Below are 27,809 nucleotides of genomic sequence, written 5' to 3' on the forward strand. Positions count from 1 at the left end.
CATTTTAATATAAAGTATGTTAAGTAAAGGTTTATTTGTATTGAGAACTGATAGCCGAGTCATGGAATATTTTGGAATCTTTGCGCCCTCTGCTTTGATATGGACACCTCAGCTGAGAGCATTCACATGGGTTTGAAAGATCTAGGTCTAAGTCATGGCTTTAAGAATTTGCTTTCCAGCTCCTATCTTTGCAGTTTATTTCTTGCATTTCCTTACATCTGTGCAGTCCAGTAGTACGGAGCACCTTTAGCTGCTTCACCTCCCCAAGGGTTTGTAATGTTAGTGGTTTGTCTGGACTTGCAACAAAATCAGTTTAATGGGCAGAGCTTATTTACAGACGAGGATAATTGAAGATGATAAACCTTAAGTGTTTTCAGATGCTTTGATCATCCCCTCCCTCATTCTATTTCTACTAATGACGTTTCCTGGGAGCATGTAAATAGCTTGTTTTGTGCCATAGAACACGGCACTCCTGTAACTTACAGTAGATAACGAATGTTCTGTCCTTGGAGCTGTGTATATTGGTTCTGTATATTTAAAAGGAACAGTAGCTTCTTTTTTTTTATGCCATGGATTTAAAAAACAGTCTCTAGACATTTTCTGCTTTTCTACATGGAAAATATGATCATGTCGTCTATTTGTGCATGTTGTTCTGTTGTATAAGCCTATCCTTGCAACCCTTCTGCAGTCTTACTGAGGCTTTCCTGTACCGCTCAGCAGACTGTACTGTTGTCCTTTCTGATTGGCTGATAAATGGCTGGAGCCATGAACTCCCCGGGCTGTTGAACGAGAGACTGTATAAAATAAAAATGTAATATAAATATGTAAAGAGATTTTGTAATATTTATAACATGCTCTATTAAATAGACAATGTAATGTATCTGATGCATATTACTGCAAGGGACAATATTTCATCCTGAGCATTACTGTGCGGCAGGTATTTAATTTAATTGCTTACCATATTGGCCAATATATTTTAGTTTGTGTTAAAAAGCCAGCATTACCTTAAATTTGTTTACATAATTAAATTGTTCACAATTGCTTCCACAAATTTAACAATAGTTTATTTTGCATCACAATGGGGTATATATTTAGTGCTTTTGTAACCTCTAGTCCATTTCTATGGTAGTCTGGGGAACTCATTCACTAAAGAATGGTAAGGCTGTGTGAAACACATAGGAACTGGAGGCTTACAGAATCTAGCCCAATTTATTGTCAACTATTTGCAGTGTAGTAGAGAACCAAACATACATCCATTGTCGCACAAAAGAAAGTAATCTGTGTTAAAGGCTTACACATGTTGTGCCCCATTTATTATACTGTGGGCACTTATGCAGCCCTAATTCTGCTCTTGTGCAATCAGTTGCACAAGAGCAGGACTTGTTAATCATCCTGGGATGTTTAAAAGGGACAGTAAACTGTGACATAACAAGACATTTGTTATTTTATAGCAACACCTAAGCCAAATATTTTTAAAATATTGACATTCTTTTTACTGCAATTATTTTTCAATAGCTAAACTCTACCATTTGCCTTATTTGGAGAAGCCAATTTGGGCTTTAGTCCAAAGATGGCACAGCTAGCCACTGTCAGAGTTAGTATAAAATGAATTGTTTTGCAGTTATCTGATGAATCCAGTCAGGGACAGATATGTACCAGACTTAGTATTAGAAGTCAGCAGGGTGCATTTCAAGTTCTTATAACATGAAAAGGGTGCAAAGTAAATACTGCCTGTTGTAAATTCGTTCCATTACACATAACTAAACATTTTATATAAAATCTCAAGGCGTTTAACATCCCTTTTATGGGACATTAAATGGTAAATACATGTTAGACAATGATGTATTCAAAGGAAATATTTACCTTTTGTAAAAATACATCTACGTAATTATTCAATAATCTGTTATTTAAAGAACCATTAAATGCAGAAGAATTGCAAAATCAACAAGTGCATAATAAAGACCAGTCAATATCATTTACTCTGAATTCTTAATCCGTAGATTTTTTTTTATTTTTTTTTCTGGCGTATTTCAAATAACTTCAATTTGCTGGCCACATATATCATGTGACAGCCATCATCCAACCACAGACTCATACGTACACACTGAAACTGCTATCAGTATCTATTAAGAAGGCATAACCACACTGCATTAAAAAAAAAACTTGCTTAAAAGGGCATTCTAGTGTTCTGCATATTTCGACATGAACCAGGATTTGTAGAGAAGTGTCTGTACTGTAGTACTTGATTTGAAAAACAGGGAGAAATGAATGAATGTCACAAATTGTTGAATGTTGATTACCCCTATGACAATCCTGATGGTTTGTTTCCCTAGGTTTGTGGTGCTGCAAAGACTAAACAATGTAATTTAAACCTTAGATCTAGTTGATTAATGATATTATATTGTAGGGGATACTACATATGTATTTAGAGAGTATGCTGAATAATCACAGTTCATTAATCTTAGTAGCTATAGTTCATGTTCTGTCCTAAGCAACTAATATAATCATTGTATCTGTGCTTATAAATGTTAGTTTTGCTCTGTATAGTAAACCTTTTTTCTTAAAGGGACAGTAAAGTCAAAATTAAACTTTCATGATTAGGATAGAGCGTGCAGTTGTAAATAACTTTCCAATTTACTTCTGTTATCAAATTTGCTTTGTTCTCTTGGTATGTTTTATTGAAGAGTGATAGGCTCATAAGAGCTCAAGCGAAAAAGGTGTGTATGTGCGCTATAGAAGCTAAGGGGTTAATGTTTATATAGTTAAAATTTCTGATTAAATTACAAAAAAAGAACTATATTGTTGCAATGTGGTAGATGCAATATCTTTGAATCAATAAAAAACTGAGTTATATAAAATTGACTTATATAAAATTTGTCAATATTAATTGTTATCCAAAGTCGCCATGTAGTCGACAGAAAATGTTTCTTTTTATTGAAATCACTTATTTATTAAACATATACACTTCTACATTTAAAATAGTGCGATATAAACAATTCTACAGGTGAGTGATATATCAACTAGCTGCTTGTACCAAAATTTGCACAAATATTTTTATATATATATATATATATATATATATATATATATATATATATATATATATATATATATATATATATATATATATATATATATAACTTCAGACCAAACAAATTAAAACATATATTCTAAAATATAAGCGGTCATATAATTGAACACTCTGAAAAAATTCGAAAAAACTATTAGTAAAAAATTCTTAGTGAAAAATATCCACCTTAAAATGAATATATACTGATGTCCTCAATGTGAAAGTTAATGAGTTACCACCTTATGTCTCACAAATTGCACATCGTTGTTGCTTTAATATAACACTTTGGAAGACCGACTTTTTATTGTACGGTTTGTATACCGTTCTTATTGTGTAAACCTCTTGGCTGTTTATAAATGTGGTGGAAGTTTATTCCAAAGGTTGGCATATACAATTTTTCCGGAATTATTGCCGGTTTCTATGAAATGTGTGTCTAATAACCCAGTCTCTTTAGCATCTCTTATACACTTGGATTGATGTTCAAACAGGGACTTGTCTTAGATAACTGTTCCAACAAAGTACCACACTGGGGTGGGCTAATACACCACTTAGTGCCTACCTTACTCCAGTCATGGAAACTAGCAGTTCTCTCAGCCGGGCACAAGTGTCTCTATAGCTCCGCACCATTGGTACTTCCGGGTTGGTGACATAATTGGCTGTGTGTACTACTATGAAGAATAGTTTTGTGAAGATTACTCTGCGCATAGTTTGTAGATTTCTTCTTAAAGAAAGAGTCCCTTTTTAAGCCGTCTCAATACTTTGAGTGGATTAAACAAATTACATGTTAGCAAACATGAATAGCACCATCAATGCGTTTTGCCATTTTACACAGCTTTATCAAGATGGTTAGAGGCTATTGGCGGTGTCCTTATAAACATATGCCTTATAGGTGATTGGTAAGCCAATTTGGCTTCATATCTGATGTTTTTTTCTTAAGGTGGATTTTAGTGAAGGTGGATTATTCTAATTGGGACATGTATGTATAAATTCAACAGAAAAAAAAAGAATATAGAAAAGGCAGAGGAAATTTTTAGTTATTAAAGAAACATTCTATATTTTATTGAAATTTATTCTACTATATATATATCTGATTGTGGGTAAACTTGTCAAAAATTATATACCATGATTGGAGTTAAATAGACATTGACAATATTGCCCACAATCACACACATACATTTATATATTTCTCATTTACATCTTATATGGTTATCATTTGTTTGCTAATGTTGAATGTAAATTTTGATCATTACAATTCATATCTTCAAAGAAAGTTACTAAACCATCTTCACTGCCTTTCCAAACGATCAGGATATCATCTATATATCGTTTGAGCAGCACGAGGTTTGCACCCAGCCTATGCTCCTGGATAAATTGATGTTCCCATTTTACCATGAATAAATTAGCATAGCTAGGTGCAAACCTCGTGCCCGTTGTGGTCCCTTGGACCTGTAAATACAGATTGTCATTAAATGCAAATATATTATTGGTCAAAATAAAATTAATGCACTCTAAAATAAATTGTGTTCTCACTCTTTAGAAACCAATTTACTGCATTAATGCCTTTCTCATGTTGAATGCTCGTGTAGAGGGAGCTGACATCGCTAGTGGCTAATATGTAGTTATCATGCCACTTAAGATCTTGGAGTATATTCAGAACATCAGTTGTATCTTTTAGATAAGAGGGTAGTTGTTGCACATATCTCTGTAATTGTCTGTCTATGTATTGTGACAAGTTGGAACATACAGATGATATCCCTGATATTATGGGGCGTCCAGGTGGATCTATCATATTTTTGTGGATTTTAGGTAAGAAATAAAACATCACCATTTTAGGAAATGTTTGATATATATAATCAAATTCTTTTGTGTTTATTAATCTCTCGTCCTTTGCCCTTTTTAGAATAGTGTATGACTTCGTATTTATATTTTTTATAGGATTTAGTTTCAATTTTTTATAAGTTTCAGTATCATATAAAAGATGATTGGCTTCAGCTACATATTTTATTGTATCCATAACAACTAACCCACCTCCCTTGTCCGCCGGTTTGATAGTTATATCTTTGTCTCTTTGTAATTTAACTAGAATATCTCTTTATATATCATAAGAGCTCAGGAGTGTGCACGTGTCTTTAGCATTCTATGGCAGCAGTGTTTTGCAACATTGTATAACAAAGCTACAAATAATTTTGCAAAACACTGCTGCCATAGAGTACATTGTTAGATTACATGTAAGACTAGGTATAAATCAATTATTTAACCCAGTATCTCCAAAGAAAGGCTTAAGATCATATCTCCATAGAGTACTAGATTAAGGCACTGAGGGGTAGAATATTAAATTATGCTGATAAAATTTTTATAGGGAAACCTTTAGTCACTAGGATGTAGAGCATGAAACTGGAAATTGAGCCAATTGAAAGTTGTTACCCAGAAAAGTAATACCATATATACAATCCGTATTATATCTGATCAGTTATGGAATTAACCATATTTATATAAAATATGCCATAAGCTAGAGGGTAGTCCAATTGTGGCAGATCTGAGTCTACTAATCACATTTGCATATATATTCCAAATTGTATAGTACCTAGTATGTTAGGTAGAAACAGCTCAACGAGAATTGTAGACTTTTATATAATTGATGTAAAGATACCATAATTGTATGTAAAAAAACAATTGAGTAACTGTTGGTACTTATAAAGTGTATACATGTGGTTCATATATCTATAAGACATCTTGTTGACTATAGTAGCACATTATAGATAGGCAGATTAATAATGAAAATAGCTTCTAATATTCTTCCTTAAGCACTCTGTCACTGACATCCATTGAAACTGAATTAGTCTGCAGCCAAATAATGTGGAGATATAGATATCAGATTTCAGGGTCTTCATTTGCTAGCTGCTATTAGTTAAGGGCATGCCAAGAACAAACAAACTTTTCAATCAAATAAACACATCAACTTATAAAAGCTGTAGCTCTAAAGAAACATTAACCTAGTCAACCTACACCAGAGCGGGAGGTTAAAAAGTTAGGTATCGAGCCCCAGTCCCAAATCATGTAGGATCTCGATCGTGTGGCTCAGGTGTATGATAATGGTGGCACTTCCACTCGAAGGCTTCCGCAGTTGTCTTCGGTATAGTCAGCTGCAAGGGGCTTAGGTAAAGAGAAAGTAGCTCAGATCTCTGCATCTCACCAGCACACTGTTGCATTAGGACCAGGAGAATCCCTGCTGGTGGCGATAGAGTAACACATATCTCTAGATCTGGAAGTAAGCTCCAGGCTAGTAGATGGGTTCTTCTCCATCTGCAATTCTGATTGTGCTTTCTGTCTTAATAGCTTGTCCGAAGAGTTTTCCTCAGCTGAAGCAGCATCTCCAAGCCTTTCCACAGATCGCCTCTGTTTATCCTTAACCGTATCTTTGTTTTGGGGGGGGCACTGCTAATTCTGTAAAGCACACTTGTGTACTATCACCTCCATAACTCTATATTCTTTACCGGATTTTCTCCGGTCATAGCATGGCGGTTACCACTTTGCAATGCAAGTGCACGTAGACTATCCCATTCAGTATACCACGTATGTGAAAGCCTTGTATAGTGCTCATCTAGCAGGCAGGTCACAGCTCCAAGTAACAAATTAGTACTAGACTCCATCTGTTGCTTTATGAGTGCCAATGTAATAAAGATGTGACTTAAGCCCCTCTCATACGTGTCTTGAGTACAGCTCTAATGGCATCACCCCAATTAGATTTTTGATCATTGGATGTCTACCTTGTAACCCAGTTTCCTGGGGGGGGTATAGCGCGGCAGCCCTGGCCACGCAGATGATCGGCCTTGCAGAAGATGGCAATCACTTTGCAGAGGATCACTTTGCGGCTCAGCTAAAGAGCATAGTCGGTCAGTAATCTCGATGTGGAACTGAACTTAAAGTCTCTTCAGGCTATTGTAAAGCATAGATTTATTGTATTTTAGAGAAATATCTTGAAATAAAGTGTTTTTTTAAGACGATTGAAGCAAGGAGCTCCACTTAGATGCTTCCTGCTGCTTCAGCTATAGGCTCCCCCCCGAATCATACATTTTTAATTTTGACATGACTGTTCCTTTAAAACTGCTACAGATGCAGAGCTGATTTTTCAGTTTAGTCTTTCGTTCATAGGTCAATAGCACTTGCTGATTTTTTTACCCTGTGTTTTCCTTACCTCCCTTAAAGGGACACATGATACACATTTTTTCTTTGCATAAATGTTTTGTAGATGATCTATTTATATAGCCCATAAAGTTTTTTTTTGTTTGTTTGTTTTTTAATAAAATGTATAGTTTTGCTTATTTTTAAATAACATTGCTCTGATTTTCAGACTCCTAACCAAGCCCCAAAGTTTTATGAGAATACCGTCGGCTACCTTCTCCAGCTTGCTCCTGTTTGTGTAAAAGGTCTTTTCATATGCAAAAGAATGGGGAGGGGGGAGGGTCTTATTTCCCACGTGCAGTGGGCTTTGCAGCTACCTTTTCAACAGAGCTAAACTGAGAGCTTCTAAGTACGTTTTTAAACAGTTTTATACTGGATTTTTATATCGGTATCTGTGCATCGTATTCTTTATAGTAGTGTCTATTACATGCAGTTTTATGAAAATTGATGTATACTGTCCCTTTATACACTAGATTTTTCTTTGCATAAATGTTTTGTAGATGATCTATTTATATAGCCTTTACAGCTTTTAAAAAAAAAAAAAGTTTAGTTTTGCTTATTTTTAAATAAAATTGCGCTGATTTTCAGACTCCTAACCAAGCCCCAAAGTTTTAGGAGAATTCTGATGTATACCTACTCCAGCTTGCTTCTGTTTGTGTAAAGAGTCTTTTCATATGAAGGGGGAGGGGAGCTGCTATTTCCCACTTGCAGTGGGTGTTTTTTTTTTTTTAAATGGCTCTATACTGGATTTTTAGATCAGTATATGTGCATACTATTCTTTATAGTAGTGTCTATTAGATGCATTTATATGAAAATTGGTGTATACTGTCCCTTTAGTAAGCCATTGATCTGATGCACTCATGTTGTATTAGTTTAATCATCTGTAAATCAAGTGTGTATTAAAGGGTAAGGATATGAATTATTATATTTATGATTTTTGTGTTTTCCCTTTTTTCCCCATCTTCTGCAGTATCTGCCTCAAGCACATGTGAGAAATTGGAGAAAGATAAGAATGAGCTGCTGATTGCATATGAAGGGATTCTACAGAAGGTGAAGGATGAACATAATGCTGAGCTGTCGGACCTGGAGGAGAAGCTGAAGACGTTCTATACCGGCGAGTGCGAGAAACTGCAGGGAATCTTCATAGAAGAAGCTGAGAAATACAAAAATGAGCTGCAAGAAAAGGTTGGTGATTTTAGTCTGGCGACTGAGAAATCTAGGAAATGAAATATGAATACTTAAATTGTGCTTAGAACTCACTCTTCTGTCAGTGGTGGTTTGTACTGTAATACACTTCAGATATTTCCTTTAGTACATTTGGTCTTTTTTTTATTTCCCGGGATTAAAGTGAATGTAAAGTTTGATGAATTAGTGCCCGCTTTTTAAAAACCCTATTAAAAACGGGGGCACTTTCGTTCATCAAACTTTACATTTCACTCGTTTTGTTAAAATACTTACCTTTTTATCTTGAAAGCCTCTTCATATGTCAAAAATGACGAATCCGGCTTCCTCCAATCACGGTTGCCTCAGGCAATGATTCCCGGGGGGGAGCCGTGATTGGATAGGGACGTATTCGTCATTGCTGATGTATGAAGTGACGAGCGGCAGGAGGGGGAAATCGCTGGAGTGGCTTTCAAGATTAAAAGTTAAGTATTTTAACAAAACAAGTGAAATGTAAAGTTTGATGAATGAAAGAGCCCCCCCGGTTTTTAAAAACCGGGCACCGATTCATCAAACGTGACATTCACTTTAATTACTGTAATAATTTCTTCAAAAATGTGTCATTTATTTAGTGGATAGGATGTGGGTGCAGATCAAAAACTTAATTTGTATGTTATGAGCTTAAAGGAGAGTTAACGGACAGTCAACTCCAAAATGTTTATTTAAAAAGATAGTTAATTTCTTTAATACCCATTCCCCAGTTTTGCATAACCAACACAGTTATATTAATATACTTTTTACCTCTGCAATTACTTTGTATCTAAGCCTCTTCTGACAGCCCCCTGATCACATGGCTAATTATTTATAATCTGTTGACTTGCCTTTTAGCCAATGAGCGTTGTGTCCTACACAACTCCACGTGCATGAGCACAATGTTATCTATATGGATCACATGAACTAGCAGTCTCTTGTTGTGAAAAGCTAATAAAAAAGCATGTGATAAGAGGCTGTCTGTAGTGGCTTAGAAGCAGGTAGAAATTTAGAGGTATAAATGTTATAAAGTATATTAATATAACAATGTTGGTTGTGCAAAGATGGGGAATGGATAGTAAAGGCATTATCTATCTTTTTAAACAATAACAATTTTGAGGTTGCCTGTCCTTTTTAATGACTTTATTTATGGATTTAGATGTAGATTAGCTACATATACAAATATAGATAGACAGATAGACAGATAGATAGACAGATATAGTGAGTCTTTACTTATTGATCTGCTTTTTTTATTTTATTATTATTACTGGGGCCAAATGAGACATACGTTATCTCCTGCACTGGTCAAACTATAACTGTGTAGAATATTGCAGGGGTAAGGTTCTGCTATATATTGTTCTCCAGCCTCTCTGGGGAAGTCGGGGAAAAGGACGCCAAAAAAATTGAACAAAAGAGATAAATTACATTAGTATTTTTTTCTTTCCTTTATGTATGATTTAACATGTTATGAGAAGTTGCATTTTGTTTTTTAGCTCCCCTTTAAATTGCTGTATTTCATTTTAGGTTGATAACTTGAATACCACACATGAATCCTATAGACTTGACTTGGAGACAAGCCACGTAGATGAAATACAAACACTGAAGAAAGAGTTTGATAAGTCGTTAACAGGTAACCACATGGTTATTAGATGTATGTTGGTGAGCGCAGTGACTTTTTGTACTCACTCGGCACTGACGTATAGAGAAGTCCTTAAAGTCAAGGTAAAGTTACCTAATTGACGATCCGGAATTACATTATTTGTCCCAAATAAATAAGACTTTCATTCATCAACTTTTTCAAAAATATTTGTAAATGAAGTTATAGCCGTAAGCAAACTATTTAATAAGCTTAGCCAATTCAACCCGTTTTTTTTATTTATTTTTTCCCGGATCACGTTCTGATACCATCCAATTGAAATTCTGGCCGTTAGGCGGCCGTCAAACTACGTCACAAGACTCCTTTTTAAAAGGCGCATGCGCTATAATTTTAGTATCCAGATTGATAACAAAGCACGCTCCGGTTTAATGAATAGCCGCATTACATCGTCTGATTTTAGAGTATCGCATGCGCATTAGCTTGATCGCATGCGCAGTAGCTTGAGAATTAGCCGATTTGCGCATGCGCATTAGAGACGATCCTCGTGAACGCGCTTTAGAGATCCTTATAGAGCGGGTGGGATCGCTCTATACGTCACAACAAATAAAATCAGGAAGTAGTGCTTGGGAGGAGTTTTCCTGGAAACAGTAAGCAATTTTATATATATATACATATATATATATATATATATATATATATATATATATATATATATATATATATATATATATATATATATATATAAATAAAACAGTCAAAATATTTAAATGGTATTAAAATTAAGTTAGCGATTAGCTTCTTCTGCTATTGATGCATTGACGTCTTCAATGTAAGAAAAATTTACCTTCACTTTAATGGCTGCTGTCTGATTCCAAATATTCATCTTAGTAAGGAAACGGATAAAACCAACTTGAAAGCTGTACCAGGCAGATATAAAATACATGTGTATTGCACAGAACAAAAATAGGTTTCTCTAATAGAACAGAGCCCCAGTATCGTGTTAATACATGGCTACGAAGCAATGCAAAAAGATTTCACTAATAGAACAGAGCCCCAGTATAGTGTTAATACGCTGCTACGAAGCAATGCAAAAAGATTTCACTAATAGAACAGAGCCCCAGTATAGTGTTAATACGCTGCTACAAAACAATTCATAAAGATTTCACTAATAGAACAGAGCCCCAGTATAGTGTTAATACGCTGCTACAAAACAATCCAAAAAGATTTCACTAATAGAACAGAGCCCCAGTATAGTGTTAATACGCTGCTACAAAACAATCCAAAAAGATTTCACTAATAGAACAGAGCCCCAGTATAGTGTTAATACGCGGCTACAAAACAATGCAAACAGATTTCACTAATAGAACAGAGCCCCAGTATAGTGTTAATACGCGGCTACAAAACAATGCAAACAGATTTCACTAATAGAACAGAGCCCCAGTATAGTGTAAATACGCTGCTACGAAGCAATGCAAAAAGATTTCACTATTAGAACAGAGCCCCAGTATAGTGTTAATACGCGGCTACAAAACAATGCAAAAAGACTTCACTATTAGAACAGAGCCCCAGTATAGTGTTAATACGCGGCTACAAAACAATGCAATAAAGACTTCACTAATAGAACAGAGCCCCAGTATAGTGTTAATACGCGGCTACAAAACAATGCAAAAAGACTTCACTAATAGAACAGAGCCCCAGTATAGTGTTAATACGCGGCTACAAAACAATGCAAAAAGACTTCACAAATAGAACAGAGCCCCAGTATAGTGTTAATACGCGGCTACAAAACAATGCAAAAAGACTTCACTAATAGAACAGAGCCCCAGTATAGTGTTAATACATTCTGCATTGTAGAGTTGATTTGCAACTTTCTGTCCCACAAATTAGTTGATAACTTCTTGTTGGTTTACTTTTGATAAAAAAAAGCACTTTATTTTTTTTTTTTAATATCATGTTAACATAATTCTTTTATATATACGTAATAAATGTGTAGCAACTTTAAATGTCCTTTTCTGTATAAATAAATAATAACCTATGTAGCAGACTTAGAACCAAACCAAAATCTTAGCAGTCTGTAGATAAGATGGAAAGGGGACAAAAAACTGTCCTGTTGTGGCTTCTTTAAAGGGACAATAAACACTTGATATTCTATAAATTGTTTAATTATGTTAACAACTTGGCAATATGTTTTCATTGTTTTATATTGTCTTTTCCTGCATAGTAATTCTGAAAATTTGTTCCTATTAAAATTGGAAGTATAGGCTCCAGACTTAAAGGTACAGGAAACCCACAATTAAACTTTCATGATTCATATAGATCGGACAATTTTAAACAACTTTCCAGTTTACTGCTATTATCAATTTACTTCATTCTCTTGGTATCCTTTGTTGAACGAGCCGTAATAAACTACTGGGAGCTAGTTGAAAGCCGATGATGAGGCATATATGTTCAGCCACCAATCAGCGGCTTCTGAACCTACCTAGTTATACTTTTCAACAAAGGATACAAAAAGATCAAAATAAATTAAATAGAAATAAATTGGAAAGTTATTTAAAATGTCATGTTTCTGAATCCATTAAAGAAAAAAATTGGGTTTCATGTCCCTTTAAGTGTTTTATGCCACACAGTAATTAGCTACACACTCTGGCGACCCATTTATAGCTGTATGTGATTGGCCTAAGTAGAGATGGAAACCTAGGTTACAATATATCAGCACACATTGCTTTATAGACACTAAAGCCTTAAATTGGCAGATTATGCTCAAGCTAATCGTTGCTTTGAATATATAACTGTATCTAGTACTTTAATGTTCCTTTTAATGATCTTTAGTTATGTTTCAATATGAACTGCACGTAAAATGTAGATAGTTCTGTTGAATGTAGATATAGAGATAGATATAAGTTTGCATTCCTTAGTTGCAAATGTTTCAGTTTAATCACTACACTCATTAATTCCTTTTATTTCAGAACTTAAAAGTACACAAGAAAAAGACAATAAGCTATTGGAAGATTCATTTAAAGAAAAACAAGCTGCATTAGAGGTAGGATTTATTGATTTATTTGTAATTACAATTTTGATGGAAACTACTTGGGGAAAATAGATTGTAATTGAATTATTTTTAATAGTTAAGCTGAGAGGGAGAATAAAAGGGTAAGTTTTTTTTCAGAAAGCTGAAGTCAATTCATCAGGACTCACATCATATGTGAGAAGCTTTATACTTGCCTGTAAACCTGTTTGATCACACTCCATTATATAATCACGTACTAATAAGGGATACTGCCTTGCGCCTTTTATGGAGTAGGAATACATCTTCCCAAAAGTATCGTAGGGCTCCGCCCCAACCTCCATGGTGTTCTTGCTGTCTGCTTCTGATCACATATTGAGCCTAGAGGAAATTTTGAGAGAGTGCAAGGAGGAAGAGGAATTTTGTATGGGTGCATCTCTAGGTCATTATTGAACATGAAGAAATGTTTTAGGATACTTTTTTTTTTTTTCTCTCTCTCTCTCTCTTATGCTCTTGTTTTAACATAATACTGAGGTACTAAAGTTGCCCGTATTGGAGTAATGATGATTAGGGAAACAGTCTGCAAAACCTTCCTTCCTCTAGTGGTCTACAAAGAAGTGAATTCAGATTAAAATTTGATGAAAGTATGCAAGGAGTGCAAAATGGCTTCCCGATACTGAATTTCACAAAGCTGTGCCCATTGGGAAGCCATTGCTGTAGTAGAATGCACGACAGATTTAAGTGATTACATCATTCTAAGCAAAAAAAATTAGCTTTCTAACCGTTTCTGAATATATCACAAAAAAACAGAACCAAATTCAGATTAAATATTGAATAGGATTTGTGAAAACAGTATTTTTCTTACAACGTTTTGTCTTCATTTTTTTTTGTTTACTCAACGTAACCATAATTCAGGGACAGTTTGTACTTATACCCAAATATGATAGGAAATTAAACCTCATGTGCATTGTGTATTTGAGGTTGGAGACCATTTAATGGTTTTACATCACTTGGTACTTGATTACAAGGTTTTGTTTCCATCTAAAGGGGAGGAAAGTCAACGGCTTCATTCATTACTGTTGGGAATTAAGAACCTGGCCACCAGGAGGAGGCAAAGACACCCCAAACAAAGGCTTAAATACCTCCCCCACTTCCCTCATCTCCCAGTCATTCTTTGCCTTTCATCACAGGAGGATGGAGTTTCGGAGTAGTCTCTTATGTAGGGTAGTACTCTTTGCATTGGGACTGGAGTCCTGTCAGCCTCTCAGTGAGAGCCTGGATGAAAGTTAGAGTCCGGAGATGCGGGGAGAGTCTTTCTGCAAAACCATCTCGACTCATAGTAACCGCTCCATAAGCAAAGCAATCAACGTTGACGAGTTTTGCTGCTTGCTTCCTACACTCAAGTCCATGTCAGGCGCGATGCTACTAACCTGTCTCACTTGAAGGGCCGTGTTCCTGTTCCACGGCGTAGATTCTGGTAAGATTGTTTCATTTTTTATTAATAATGATAACATAGAAGACAGGGTCACAGTGTGGCGGCTTTTTTATCTTTACAGAATCAAGGGTTAATATTCCTGGAAGGGGGATTATTGAACAGTTGGGGTTTATACATGATATTGTTTGTGTCATTGCTGCGTTGTGTGAGATGAGGCTCTGGCAATGTGTGGAACTTTCAGGTTACTTGCGTAAATTTTGTGCGGCCATTTTTTGACATGTTTTTCCCTAGTGACTGGGTGTGGCTATCTATCCTCTGTTGATCTGTGGCGCAGGAGACGTAGTGGTTTCTATAGTCCGGGTCCTAGGAGGTGGTGAGTGCCCTGGCCATTGGTAGTATAAAGGTGCCTTTTTTATAAATAAAGTTAGTCTACCCAAATGCGCAAGCGATGGAGGACTCTGACGGATCTCCTTCCTTAAAGTCTCATTCCTGTGTTTATTGTGAGGAGGTTCTGGTAGATCAGCCTGCTCAACTGTTCCACATGCCTTGATAAAGTTACAACATCTAAATGTAAACGGATGTCTAGTACTACTGAGCCGTCCACCTCTGAGGGTTCTTTGTCCCGGGAGGTGCGTTCCCTACATTCATCTCCGATTGCGCATGCAGCGCCCCGTGGTCCAACCGTTACTCCTTCGGGAGAGATTCGTTAACCGTCAGACTTTGCAGACCAACTGGAATCGGCGGTTTCGAAAGTTATCCATGCCTTACCACGTTCTGCTAAGCGCAAGTGTAGGGTTTATCATAGCGGCCCGGCCCATGGTTTGTCCGTGCCGATGGCTGATCCAGAGGCTCTATACAATGGAGAGGCCCACTCCGACTCTTCGGAGGAGGCCCCTTCTGGGTTGGAGTCAGTGTCATCTAAACCTCCGGCGGCGGAGGAGCCTGGTTATATGTTTAGGATGGAGAATCTGCGTTTTCTACTTGCTTGCTACTCTGGAGGTTCCGGAACCTAAGCTACCGAAAGGATATCTGCGATTCCTAAACTTGACAAGGTATATGAGGACAGGGTAGTGCCTCAGTCTTTCCCGGTTCCCGTTAAGATGGCAAATATTGTTAAGAATGAATGGGAGCGATTAGGGGTTTTCCCCTTCTTCTTTTAAAAAGCTGTTCCCCAGTCCGGACTCTCAGCTTGAGCTGTGTTGGACCATCCCTAAGGGGGATGGGGCCATTTCTACGCTCGCGAAGCGGACGACTATTCCCCTTGAGGATAGTTCGTTGTTTAAAGAGCCCATGGATAAAAAGCTGGAAAACATGTTTAGAAAGATGTTTCAGCACACAGGGTTTGTTTTTCAGCCAGCAGCGGCCGTTGCGGGGGTCGCTGGAGCTGCAAAATATTGATGTGAATCCCTGTGTGAAATGGTCGAGAGGGAGACATCCATCGACGAGATACAGGAGAAGATTAAGGTGCTGAAGGTCGCCAATTCTTTCATCTGTGATGCCAATATGCAAATTATTCGCCTGAATGCCAAGGTGTCAGGTTTTTCTGTTTTAGCGCACAGTGGCTAAAATCTTGGTCTGCGGACATGACCACTAAAGCGAGGCTGTTGTCCTTGCCTTTTCAAGGAAAGATCCTATTCAGTCCAGGATTGGATTCGATTATATCCACGGTTACGGGAGGCAAGGGAGCTTTCCTACCGCAGGATAAGAAGGCTAAGCCTAAGGGATCTACTTTTCATCCCTTTCGTGCGGACAAGGCCCAGCGCCAGCAACCCTCCGCGAAAGCAGACCAGTCCAAGGGATCTTGGAAGCCGGCTCAATCTTAGAATAAGTCCAAGCAGAGCAAGAAGCCCGCAGAGACGACATCGGCATGAAGGGGTGGCCCCCGACCGGTCTCCGGATCATGTAGGGGGCAGATTATCTCTCTTCTCAGGCACATGGTTGCAGGATGTTCAGGACCCTTGAGTGCTAGAAGTTGTCTCCCAGGTTTACAGGATAGTGTTCAGATCCCATCCGCCCTAGGGCAGATTCCTCCTGTCAAACCTGTCTTCAAGACCGGAGAAGAGAGAGGCCTTTCTAGAGTGTGTGAGAGGTCTCGCCTCTCTCGGGGTTATCGTACCAGTACCCCTAGCCGAAAGGGGTCTAGGGTACTATTCCAACCTTTTTGTGGTTCCAAAGAAGGGCACGTTCCACCCGATTCTGGACTTAGTGTTTATACAAGTTTCTGAGTGTTCCATCGTTCAAAATGGAAACTATCATATCTATACTGCTCCTAGTTCAAGATGGACAGTTCATGACAATGTGCCAATCCACAGGGACCACTTCATTTTCCTAAGATTTGCATTTCTGGACCAACACTTCCAGTTTGTGGCCCTTCCTTTTGGTCTGGCGACAGCCCCGAGAGTCTTCACAAAGGTTCTGGGGACCCTGCTTGCAGTGGCCAGATCCAGGGGCATTGCGGCGGCGCCTTACCTGGACGACATCCTGGTTCGGGCACCGTCGCTCAGCCTCGCAGAGGATCATTTGAGGGCTCTTCTTCTGCTCCAATCTCACGGTTGGAAGATCAACTCAGGAAAGAGTTCCTTGGTTCCCAGCAACCGGGTGGAGTTCCTGGGCACGATAATAGACTCTATGTCTATGAAGACATTTCTCACAGATCAGCGGCGCAGGAAGCTTGCGTCCACCTGTCTTGCCCATTGGTGGCTCAATGTATGGAGGTGATAGGTCTCATGGTATCAAGCATAGATGTCGTCCCATTCGCCAGGTTCCACCTCAGATCTCTTAAATTGTGCATGTTGACAGTGGAACGGCGATCATTCAGATCTATCACAGCTGATATCCCTGGATGTGCGGACTCGGAACTCCATCTCTTGGTGGATTCGTCCAGAGCAACTGTCCATGGGGACATCCTACTTGAGACCGTCCTGGGAGATTGTGACTACGGACGCCAGTCTTTCAGGATGAGGAGCTGTTTGGGGTGCCAGGATGGCACAAGGAAAGTGGTCCAGGGAGGAGTTCTCCATTTTAGAACTACGAGCAATCTACAATGCTCTGAAGGCTTGGCCTTCTCTGGGGTCGATCAGTTTCATCAGATTCCAGACCGACAACATTACCTCTGTAGCTTACATCAACCATCCCTCAACACGAGGGAGCTCCTCGTACCCCCCTGTACGAGGAGCTCCCTCGTGATGAGGGAGGTGTCTCGGATTCTGGAGTGGGCCGAGTCCCACGACTGCTCGTTTTCAGCGATTCACATTCCAGGTGTGGATAACTGGGAAGTGGACTTTCTCAGCAGACAGTCCTTCCATCTGGGGGAATGTTCTCTTCACCCCGAAGTGTTTGCAGAGATTTGTCACAGATGGGGTACGCCGGAGATAGAGCTCATGGCATCCAGACTCAATTGCAAACTACCTTGATACGGGTCGAGGTCCAGGGATCCCCAGGCAGAGCCGATAGATGCTTTACTGGTTCTTTGGGGATTCAGCCTAGCTTACATTTTTTCCTCCTTTACCACTTCTACCTCGCATAGTGGCACGCATCAAACAGGAGCGGGCCTTGTCCATTCTGATTGCTCCTTCGTGGCCACGGAGGATGGGGTTTGCGGATCTGGTGGGAATGTCATCCTCTCCACCATGGAGGTTAACCTGTCGCTGGGATCTTCTGTCACAGGGCCCCTTTCGGCATCAAAATCTAGATTCTCTGAGGCTGACTGCATGGAGATTGAACGCCTAGTCTTAGCCAAGAAACGCTTTTCTGAAAGTGTGATTGATACTCTAATTCAGGCAAGGAAACCAGTCGCTCGTCGCATCTACTATAAGGTGTGGAGGACTTACTTGTCCTGGTGTGAGAAGCATGGATATCCTTGGCATAAGGTGAAGGTATCCAGAATTCTGACCTTTCTCCAGGGTGGCTTGGAGAAGGGTCTTGCCGCTAGTTCCTTAAAGAGACATATTTCGGCATTATAAGTCTTGTTGCATAGTAAACTCGCTGAGCTCCCTGACATCCAATCTTTTGTTCAGGCTCTGTCTAGAATCAGACCTGTTTTTAGGCAGTCGGCTCCGCCTTGGAGCTTAAACTTGGTCCTTAAGGTTTTGCAGAGGGTTCCGTTTGAACCTATGCATTCCATAGACATTAAGGTTTTGTCCTGGAAGGTACTCTTCCTGTTGGCTATTGCATCAACACGCAGAGTATCTGAGCTAGCTGCCTTGCAATGTGACCCCCTCTTATCTGGTGTTTCATGCGGATAAGGCTGTACTGCACACTGGGTTGGGGTTTCTCCCCAAGGTGGTGTCTAACCGTAACATCAGGAAATACTTATTCCTTCTTTGTGTCCTAACCCTTCTTCAAAGGAGAGGTTTCTTCATAACCTGGATGTGGTTCATGCCTTGAAGTTTTATCTTCAGGCTACCAATGCTTTCAGACAGTCTACACCTCTTTTTGTGATGTATTCTGGAAAGCGTAGAGGGCAAAGGGCCTCTGCTGCTACTTTGTCTTTTTGGTTGAGGAGTATGATTCGCTTGGCTTATGAGACAGCGGGACATAAGCCTCCTCCGAGGATTACGACATTTAACTAGAGCTGTGGCTTCGTCTTGGCACTTCAAGAATGAGGCCTCTATGGAGCAAATTTGTAAGGCAGCTACCTGGTCCTCCTTACGCACTTTTACATAGTTTTATAAATTCAACATTTTTGCTTCTGCAGAAGTTGTTTTTAGGAGAGAGGTTTTGCAGGCTGTGGTGCCCTCTGATTAGGGTCCGCCTTTATACCCTCCTGGTTTCATTCAGTGTCTTCTAGAGCTTGGGTATATGTTCAAAAAAACTAGAGGGAAAGGAAAGAGGTATCATATGGCACACTTATATTGATAGTCTATACATACATATCATAGGAAAGGAGCTTGGAGGACTCATAGCATATTTAAAATGTAATCTTTATTAGTATAATTAAAATTGTAAATTGGACAGTACAAATTAAAACAGGAGATTAATGTAGTACACACATAGTATCCTGATCTGGTAATATACGTAACAATAGTATTGTAATAATTTCCCAAAGGGAAACACTCTAAGTATGTGTATCCTGTGTCAGCTCTAAATATTAGCTGACCGATGTTACACTGTGACCAGTGCTGTGGGCTTATTATATACGTGAAACTTGAAAAATAGCAATTAATGAGCGTCTATCAGCACTTGCACATTTGTGCCATAAAGAATCAAAAAGTTTTAACATAGGTTAAAAATATTATAGACCTAATACCAGAAGTGTATGTGTGATGACAGAGTGTCGTCAATAATCTAACATGCAGAAAAGGGAAAAAAGATTATAAAAATAAAAAGAATAGTGTGTGTGCGAACAAACACACTTACAAATTTAACACTCGCTCCCCTCAATGGCAAAATAATTTAAAAGGACCAAGTTCTAAAGGGTCAATAGCAATCAAATATAGTGCAAATAAGCTACGAAAAGTATAGAAATATCAACTATCTAAACTAGCACAGAAAGGTTCACATAACCCATATAATAGGGTCTTAAATGTAGAGTGGTATTGTATGCTCTAGGGACAATACGGGAGTATACAGGTACCGAAAATATCTATTATTACCTTGAGTGTGTACCTCGATTACTGTATTGATATCAGTATGTCAATAATAGGGTGCCCCATAAATTCAAATCAATAGCATGAGAACCTAAACTGTAAGGTTAATTACCCTGATTCAGTGTGGTTTATTAATCCTTATATATTCTTTGGACAGTACAGAATTATACAGGTACCAAAATGACCTCTTATTACCTAGAATATATACCACATTTGTTCTCGTATTGGTATCTGTATATCATTAAAAATAAACCACATGAACTATTTACCAATAGCATAAGGAACTAAACTATCAGATTAGGTTCCCTAAATCAGTGCTGTTTAAGGATCCATTTGGATGAATAGCAAAATAGTGGGGTAAGGTATTGTATATAGCGAAAGGTATAGAAAGAACAGGTCTATTGCCAGAACACAAGCCCTTAGTGCTTGGAACTATCTTGAATACCGTGAGTAACACTAATATTTGTATCGAGCTGATACTAGCCAGGCTAAATCAAGTTAAACTTGTGTAGCAATACCGTTCTACCCTAAAATATCCCCAACACTTAAGTTCTATCAAAGGTAAATTTCTATTATAACAGAGCTTATTTGCTATATGCCAATTAAGGCCAACATATTTTAAGCAGATTATTGCAGAGATGGAAGCAGTGCGAACACCTATATATTCCCAACAGTAATGAATGAAGCCGTGGACTCTCCTCCCCTTTAGATGGAAAACATAAATTATGCTTACCTGATAATTTCATTTCCATCGAGGGGAGGAGAGTCCACAGCTTCCGCCCGTATCTCTGATGGGCGGACCTAAATTTAATACTCTTCTGGCACTATTTATACCCTGATATTTCTCCTACTGTTCCCTCGGCAGAATGACTGGGGGATGAGGGAAGTGGGGGAGGTATTTAAGCCTTTGGCTGGGGTGTCTTTGCCTCCTCCTGGTGGCCAGGTTCTGAATTCCCAACAGTAATGAATGAAGCCGTGGAGACTCCTCCCCTCAATGAAAATGAAATTATCAGGTAAACATATTTTGTTTTCCATCTGCTTTGCTGGCTATAAGGTGCATTTTTCTCTAAACAGAAAAAAATTGATGAACTGAAACAGGAAAATGAATCCTTAAAGGAGAAACTAAAGGTGGAGGAAGAGCAAAGAAAGATCTTCAAAGAAAAATCTGGGCAGGTAAAACCTATTACTTTCTTGTGAACTTTCAGATTTCATAATGCACAGATTTACTTGTAATAGCAGTTTAAAACTTTATATTTTATTTGCTAGAATTTGCAAATATTGACAAAACTGCTCTTGTGCTACTAATAGGAACATAACACTTTTTTTTAATAAATGGAGAGTATATACAGCAATGTAACACTTTATTGGAAAATCGCTACATATACATTAAGCATACACTATTTGCACTATTAAAACCAGCTACAAGGTCTCATATCCTGTAAAGATGGTAAGAAATGATTTAATAAACTGTCAACCTGAATATACATACAATATTATATACCACATATATGTAAAGCAAATGTATAGTTGTGTTTCTGCAAACTATTCTGAACAGCATGTTTCAAATTAAAAAACAGTCATTAGGAGTACCAGAATAGTGAACTAATCGCCCAAGGATGAGGTCCAGTGCATGAAATAGTATAATGTTCAACAAGTCTAAATATAGAAATAAAAACCTGAATGCAACATATGATTTAAAGTAATTTATGCTATTATTTTATTAGTAAAATTGTATTGTTTTGAACTTCAGGCACATACTTCATGGCTGTGGCCAGTGCTGGATTGAGGTGAATGAGTTCATGCCCTCATCAAGCAGTCACTGTGTAGAATGTAGTGGGTTTAGCTGTTTGGAGTATGCACTATAACTTCTCTTGAGACATGGGCCAAATTAAACTACAGAAAAAGAGGGGAGGATAATGACCGTACGTTACAAAGTGTTACTATGTATAGTAAAACTCAATTGCAATGTTTAACGTCCTGCTAAAGTACTCTCCTTTTGCTGGTTCAGTGCCTTGACAGTGAAATGAGCTAGTAACGGCCTTACCCTTACAAAGCAACTAGTAGATATCCAATCAGGCAGTTCTCCTGTGCTACTGACATGCTGGATCAGGGCATGGTGCTTTGCACGTTAGCAAATTTTAAGATATAGCCATCAATTAAAGGAAATGTATTATAGTTAGGCCCTTTTCAGGATACTATATTATCTGCTTCACTTGTATTCTAAATGCTGTGGATTTGCAGAGCACCTAGTTACTCTGAATGTCCCTGGTAATATGCTCATAATGGGTTTCGTGGCTGCTATCCCTGTAGCAGAGTTTTTTGGGTTTGTTAAAATTATCCCAACTTATTCTTGATCTTTCTTGTAACTGGACATTAAATGAGCGTTGTACTGCAAACATTTCTACCAATGAACAGGTACAACAGATCATTGATAGAAAACAGTAGATTTGCCTTTTTATTTTGTCAGCTGCTTTTGCTTGTAGAAAATACCACCTATACTAAAAATGCAAGTATTGCCTATGGAATAACTGCAGCAGAAATAAACCTCAAAGTGGGGATTATGAGAGCCCAGCCCTTTATAAAAGGATGTTTGCCTGAGTACACCGTCACTAATAGCGGTGCTATGAGAGGTTTAAGCATTTTTTGCTATTGGTGTGTTAGCCCTATACATATTTAGTTCTGCTTTCCCCATCTTGTGTATTAACTTGTGTCTCTGTGTGTGTGTGTGTGTGTGTGTGTGTGTGTGTGTACTAATTAAATTGACTGATAGCCGTGCGTACCAGTTATTTGTTGTAGATAACTTTTAATGAGTCAACTTAAAGAGCAGTCTAATTGCAGTAAAGTCAATTTAACAATCTACTAATATAATTATTGTATACTGTATGGTTTGTCCTTTTACAATTACCTCCCTATGTTAAAGGGACAGTAAACACCCCACATCAAAAGTAAAAAAAATTCTGTGAGCTAATGGTTGGAATTGTTCTTCAATCAGTGCTTTAGCTACAACAAAAGTGCCATAAGGGGCGAGTGCTGATTGGACAACTATTCAAACAGCTCACAGACAAATTAACTTATGAAGTGGGTGGCGGAGCGCAAGGAAATTAAATTTCATATCTATATTAACAAGTAAGTTTTTTATAGCGCATCTTCATTACAGCTAATGAATTAAACTCCATCTAAAATATCACTAACATTCCGGATCTGATTTTAAAAAGGGGAGAGTTGACCATCACTTTAACATCATTTTCTGCAATCATTTTTCAATAGCCAAACTCCACCCACCATTTGCCTTATTTGGGCAAGGTAATGAGGCTAACCACAGTCATAAAGTTAGTATAAAATGCAGTTTTTCAGTTCCAACCAAATAGTGAAAGATATCTGGCAGAGTTAGCTTTGAAAAGTCAGCAGGTGCATTTCAAGTTCTGAATATTCAAAATTGCTCAATTTTAAGAGCTAAATTACATAAGGAGGCAAAACAAAAAATGAAAATATATTGCAAATTTGTTACATTATTCATAGCGAAACATCTATACTATAAACGTGTTTGTAACGTGTCCGTCGCCATCGTCGGTTGCGCGCCCAACCGCGGGGGGGGTCGCTGGGCAGAAGTGGGCAGGGCGAGAGCGCAGCCGGTGCGGGGTCATTGCCGGGCGGGAGCGGGGGAAACTACCACTGCAATCCACCACTAGTTTTATATAAATGTGTTTATTGTCCCTTTAAAAGGACACACAAGTACTTTTTTTTTTTTTCCTTCATTTTGTTACACCTAAGTACATTTAAAATGGATTGGATTTTTTGTAAAAACAGATGCCCCTGTACTAAGGGTGCATTATTTTTATTTATTTATTTTGGTCACTGTCCACTAATAAAGATCTGTGACACACTACACTGATTTGTTATCAACTTATTTATAACTGGCCTCAGCAGGGGATATTTAATACAAACAAGCTTTTAAACCTAGGGTTTGGTGCTCAATACTATGTTAAAAAAACAGCATAAAACGTTTTATACATATTTCATCAATATTTAAACAATTTAATATAATTGTAAAAAAAAAATACTCTCACCCCCACAAAGAGGATGATTTCTGCTAATGCCTGTTTACATAGTTTTTCTATAACCAATGCTACAGTATTGTAATTTTCAGTATAGAGTTATTTGTAAATGTAATACCCTCCAGCGTGTGAAATAGATCACTGAGAACCAGTGTTTCTTCTAAGCCACTGGTTTTCAAACCTGTCCTTGGCTCCCCAACAGGCCAGGTTTTCTGGATTACCTTGGATGAGAGCAGCTGATTATTTCACCTGTGCTCCAGTTCAGATATCCTAAAAATGTGGCCTGTTAGGGAGGCCTGATGACAGGTTTGAAAACCAGTGCCCTAAGGCAAGTTTTGTGAGCGGCCCAGCAGTCAAAACAGTTAATTAGCACAATTAGCAAACACTACACAATGCAAAATGCAAGGTATGGTTCCCTTATTAACCGTTTCATTGCTGGATCACTCTCAAAACTGGCCTTAGAGGGAACACTACTGGGAACACATTAAATGAGAGAAAATTTCAGCACAATGTCCCTTTTTAAAGATAAGGTATACACAATCATATGCACTTTTATTTTCAAAATGAGATTGGACAACTAGAATTTAGTGCTTTTTCATACAAAACTAAATGTTTAGATTTTTTTTTTTTCATAAACATAGAATAACCATCCCTGCTTCTATTGCATTGCAGTAAATATAAAGCTTTGCTTATGTTTGTCAATTAATTTCCACATAAGTGCATTGTATGTTGTAATGTCTTCTGTAATCATTTTAATTATAAAATGCCAGTTGTACTAACTGATGAGTCAGAAGCAGCGTCATTGAATGCTAATTAGGTAACGTCCTCTTGTTTTGCACTCTGCCATATTAAGTGCGCCTTCTGCTGAGGTTCCCCAGGAACTAGAAGAAAACTCTAATCTGTGTCTCTCGTAGTGGGGAGCAGTAACGCCCTCAGGAATCTACTGTCAGATTATAGATAAAATGGCACAATGTTAGTTTTGTGTGTTCTACAACTGTTAATTAAAGGGCTGTGTTTATTTGACAGAAGAATCCCCAGGTTATGTATCTGGAACAGGAGTTGGAGAGTCTGAAAGCCGTATTGGAGATTAAAAATGAAAAATTACATCAGCAAGACAAAAAGATTATGCAAATCGAGAAATTGGTAAGTTTGTAATTAAAGGGACATTGTACATTGGATTTTTCTTTGCATAAATGTTTTGTAGATGACCCATTTTATAGCCCATCTGGGAGTGTTTGTAACGTTGTATAGTATTGCTTATTTTGTAATAACATTGTGCTGATTTTCAGACTCCTAACCAAGCCCCACAGTGTCAGATGTAGACTGAAGTCTACAGACTCCTGCTGCTCCTGTTAGTCTATAGGGTCTTTTCATATGCGGGGGAGGGGGGAGTGTCTGCTCTTCTTGATTTCCCAGCCCCTTTCAGTGGGTGTCCCAGCCTTAACTCCTCAACAGTTCTAAACTAGGAGCTTCTAAGTAAGTTTTTTAAAAAGGTTTTATACTGGATTTTTAGATCAGTATCTGTGCATATTTTTCTTTATAGTATTGTCTATTACACGCAGTTATATGAAAATTTGTATACACTGTCCCTTTAATATGCATCTGAGGCAAGCAGAGCACTGGATTAATTCTTTTCTTACCTATTGAAATAATTAGCTCACTGCAGACAGCAATACCTATTATAGCTATGCTGCAGACCAACTATAGTTGAAGCTCAAACATTCATATTAAATATGGTTTTCAGATGTTACATTTTTGTATAGCTACAGATTTGACTGACATTTGGTGCTTTGCCTCAAAACCATATTCACTACCAAACTTGGAAATTTTAAATAAATCCAGGCAGTAGTCTTTGAAGAAATATACAACGTAATTGAGTGTTTTTGTTGTTGTTTTTTATTCTACAGCCAAAACTACTGCACCAATTTAGCAAGTTGATTATATATATTTTAGTAGAAATGTGCAGTACAATAAACCTAAGATTCCTTAAAGGGACATGAAACCCACATTTTTTCTTTCATGATTTAGAAAGATAATGCAATTTTAAACATATTTCTAATTTACTTCTAATATCTAATTTGTTTTATTCTCTTGATATTCTTTGCTGAAAAGCATATCTAGATATGCTCAGTAGCTGCTGATTGGTTGCTGCACATAGAAGCCTCATGTGATTGGCTCACCCATGTGCATTGCTTTTTCTTCAAATAAGGATATCTAAAAAAGGAAGCAAAATAAATTATAGAAGTAAATTGTAATGTTGTTTAAATTTATATGTTCTATCTGAATCATGAAAGAAATATTTTGGGTTTAGTGGCCCTTTAATTCATGAATGCACGGAAGGGTTCATCAGTAGCAGATCATTATGAATTCTCTTTTAGAAGTTAATGTGAGAAAGCAAATGTAACATTATTAATGTTACTTAAATCACGCATGTTAATTAAATCTACCTGTTTTATTAAGGTTGAAACCAATACAATCCTGGTTGAAAAACTGAACAAATGTCAGCAGGAGAATGAAGATTTGAAAGCTCGTATGGCAAACCACATAGCCCTTTCAAGGTAAATAAAGGGACACAAATTATTAGTATTTGCTAAGTATAGTGATATGAAGCATCTACAGCAATACAAAGAGTCTACATGTTTTTAAAATATCTCTAAATACATAGCAGTGTATTCCAATCGCTTGGCAGTATGTTTGCTTGAAATAGGAAGGAACTTGCATTCATTCATATTTATATTTACTCCAAGTGACTTAATAATAAAAAATAATTTTTACTGTAGTTAAAGTAGGACTTTGGGAATGTCTTCAAGATTTTATATATGTAATATCACTGGGGAGCTTTACAAAGCTCCGCCCAACCATCCCCCCTGCCTTGCTGTTCCTTTCAGCAGCCCTCCAAGCTCATCAAAAGAATGATCCGTTTAGATAGTCTGTCCCCTTTTTACATTGATTAGTTTATAAAATCACCCATCAGAATGTAAAAAAGGTTTCTTCCATGAAGGACATTTAGCTCCTATGCAGTTTACTGGAAGAATTGGTAACAGTGAGAATATTGATTAAGAGAATCTAAAGCCATTTTGCTGTTGGTCCAATATAGCACCATTATTTATTTAAAGTGAAATTAATTAAAAAAAAAACTTCAACATAAACAAGGTTTTTTGGTTGGGTTGTGTATATAAAAATATAGATAGATAGATAATAATCATGTTGTACGCTCCAAATCACATCTCAACTGCTCCTTGCTGTTACAATGATGAATGTTTCACTGAATGGAACAAAATAGAACAAATGTAAAGCTATTGAAATGTAACTAATAAAAAGTGCATGTTTGTGCACAACTTTACAATAGAGATTACTCACTGGCTGGTAACTCATTCTCTTGATATTATTTGCTTAAAGAGCAGCATTGCAAGTTGATCTAGTCAGCCAATCACAAAAGACAAATGTGTGCATGCACCAATCACCAGCTAGCTCCCACTAGTATAGAATATGTACATATTCTTTTTCAACAACTAATACCAAGAGAAAAAAGTGCATTTCTCTTGTTAAGTGTATCCAGTCCACGGATCATCCATTACTTGTGGGATATTCTCCTTCCCAACAGGAAGTTGCAAGAGGATCACCCACAGCAGAGCTGCTATATAGCTCCTCCCCTCACTGCCATTCCCAGTCATTCTCTTGCAACTC

At 37.7% G+C, this 27,809-nt stretch overlaps 1 protein-coding gene across 5 annotated transcripts in view; it reads left to right on the top strand.

Annotated features, from left to right (window-relative positions):
• MTUS1 (microtubule associated scaffold protein 1) overlaps positions 1–27,809 on the top strand; it is a 938,324-nt gene that overhangs the window by 901,245 nt on the left and 9,270 nt on the right. For 4 of the 5 annotated variants that reach the window (XM_053703914.1, XM_053703911.1, XM_053703912.1 and 1 more), the window contains 6 exons: positions 8,223–8,437; positions 9,968–10,073; positions 13,007–13,080; positions 21,142–21,240; positions 25,149–25,265; positions 26,583–26,680. In XM_053703914.1, coding sequence (XP_053559889.1) covers positions 8,223–8,437; positions 9,968–10,073; positions 13,007–13,080; positions 21,142–21,240; positions 25,149–25,265; positions 26,583–26,680 — 709 coding nt within the window. The remainder of the gene's footprint in view (positions 1–8,222; positions 8,438–9,967; positions 10,074–13,006; positions 13,081–21,141; positions 21,241–25,148; positions 25,266–26,582; positions 26,681–27,809) is intronic. The other variant, XM_053703915.1, reaches the window with a different exon arrangement.

This window comes from Bombina bombina, chromosome 2, assembly GCF_027579735.1.
Source record: "Bombina bombina isolate aBomBom1 chromosome 2, aBomBom1.pri, whole genome shotgun sequence".
In the NCBI taxonomy this organism is placed as follows: Eukaryota; Metazoa; Chordata; class Amphibia; order Anura; family Bombinatoridae; genus Bombina; species Bombina bombina.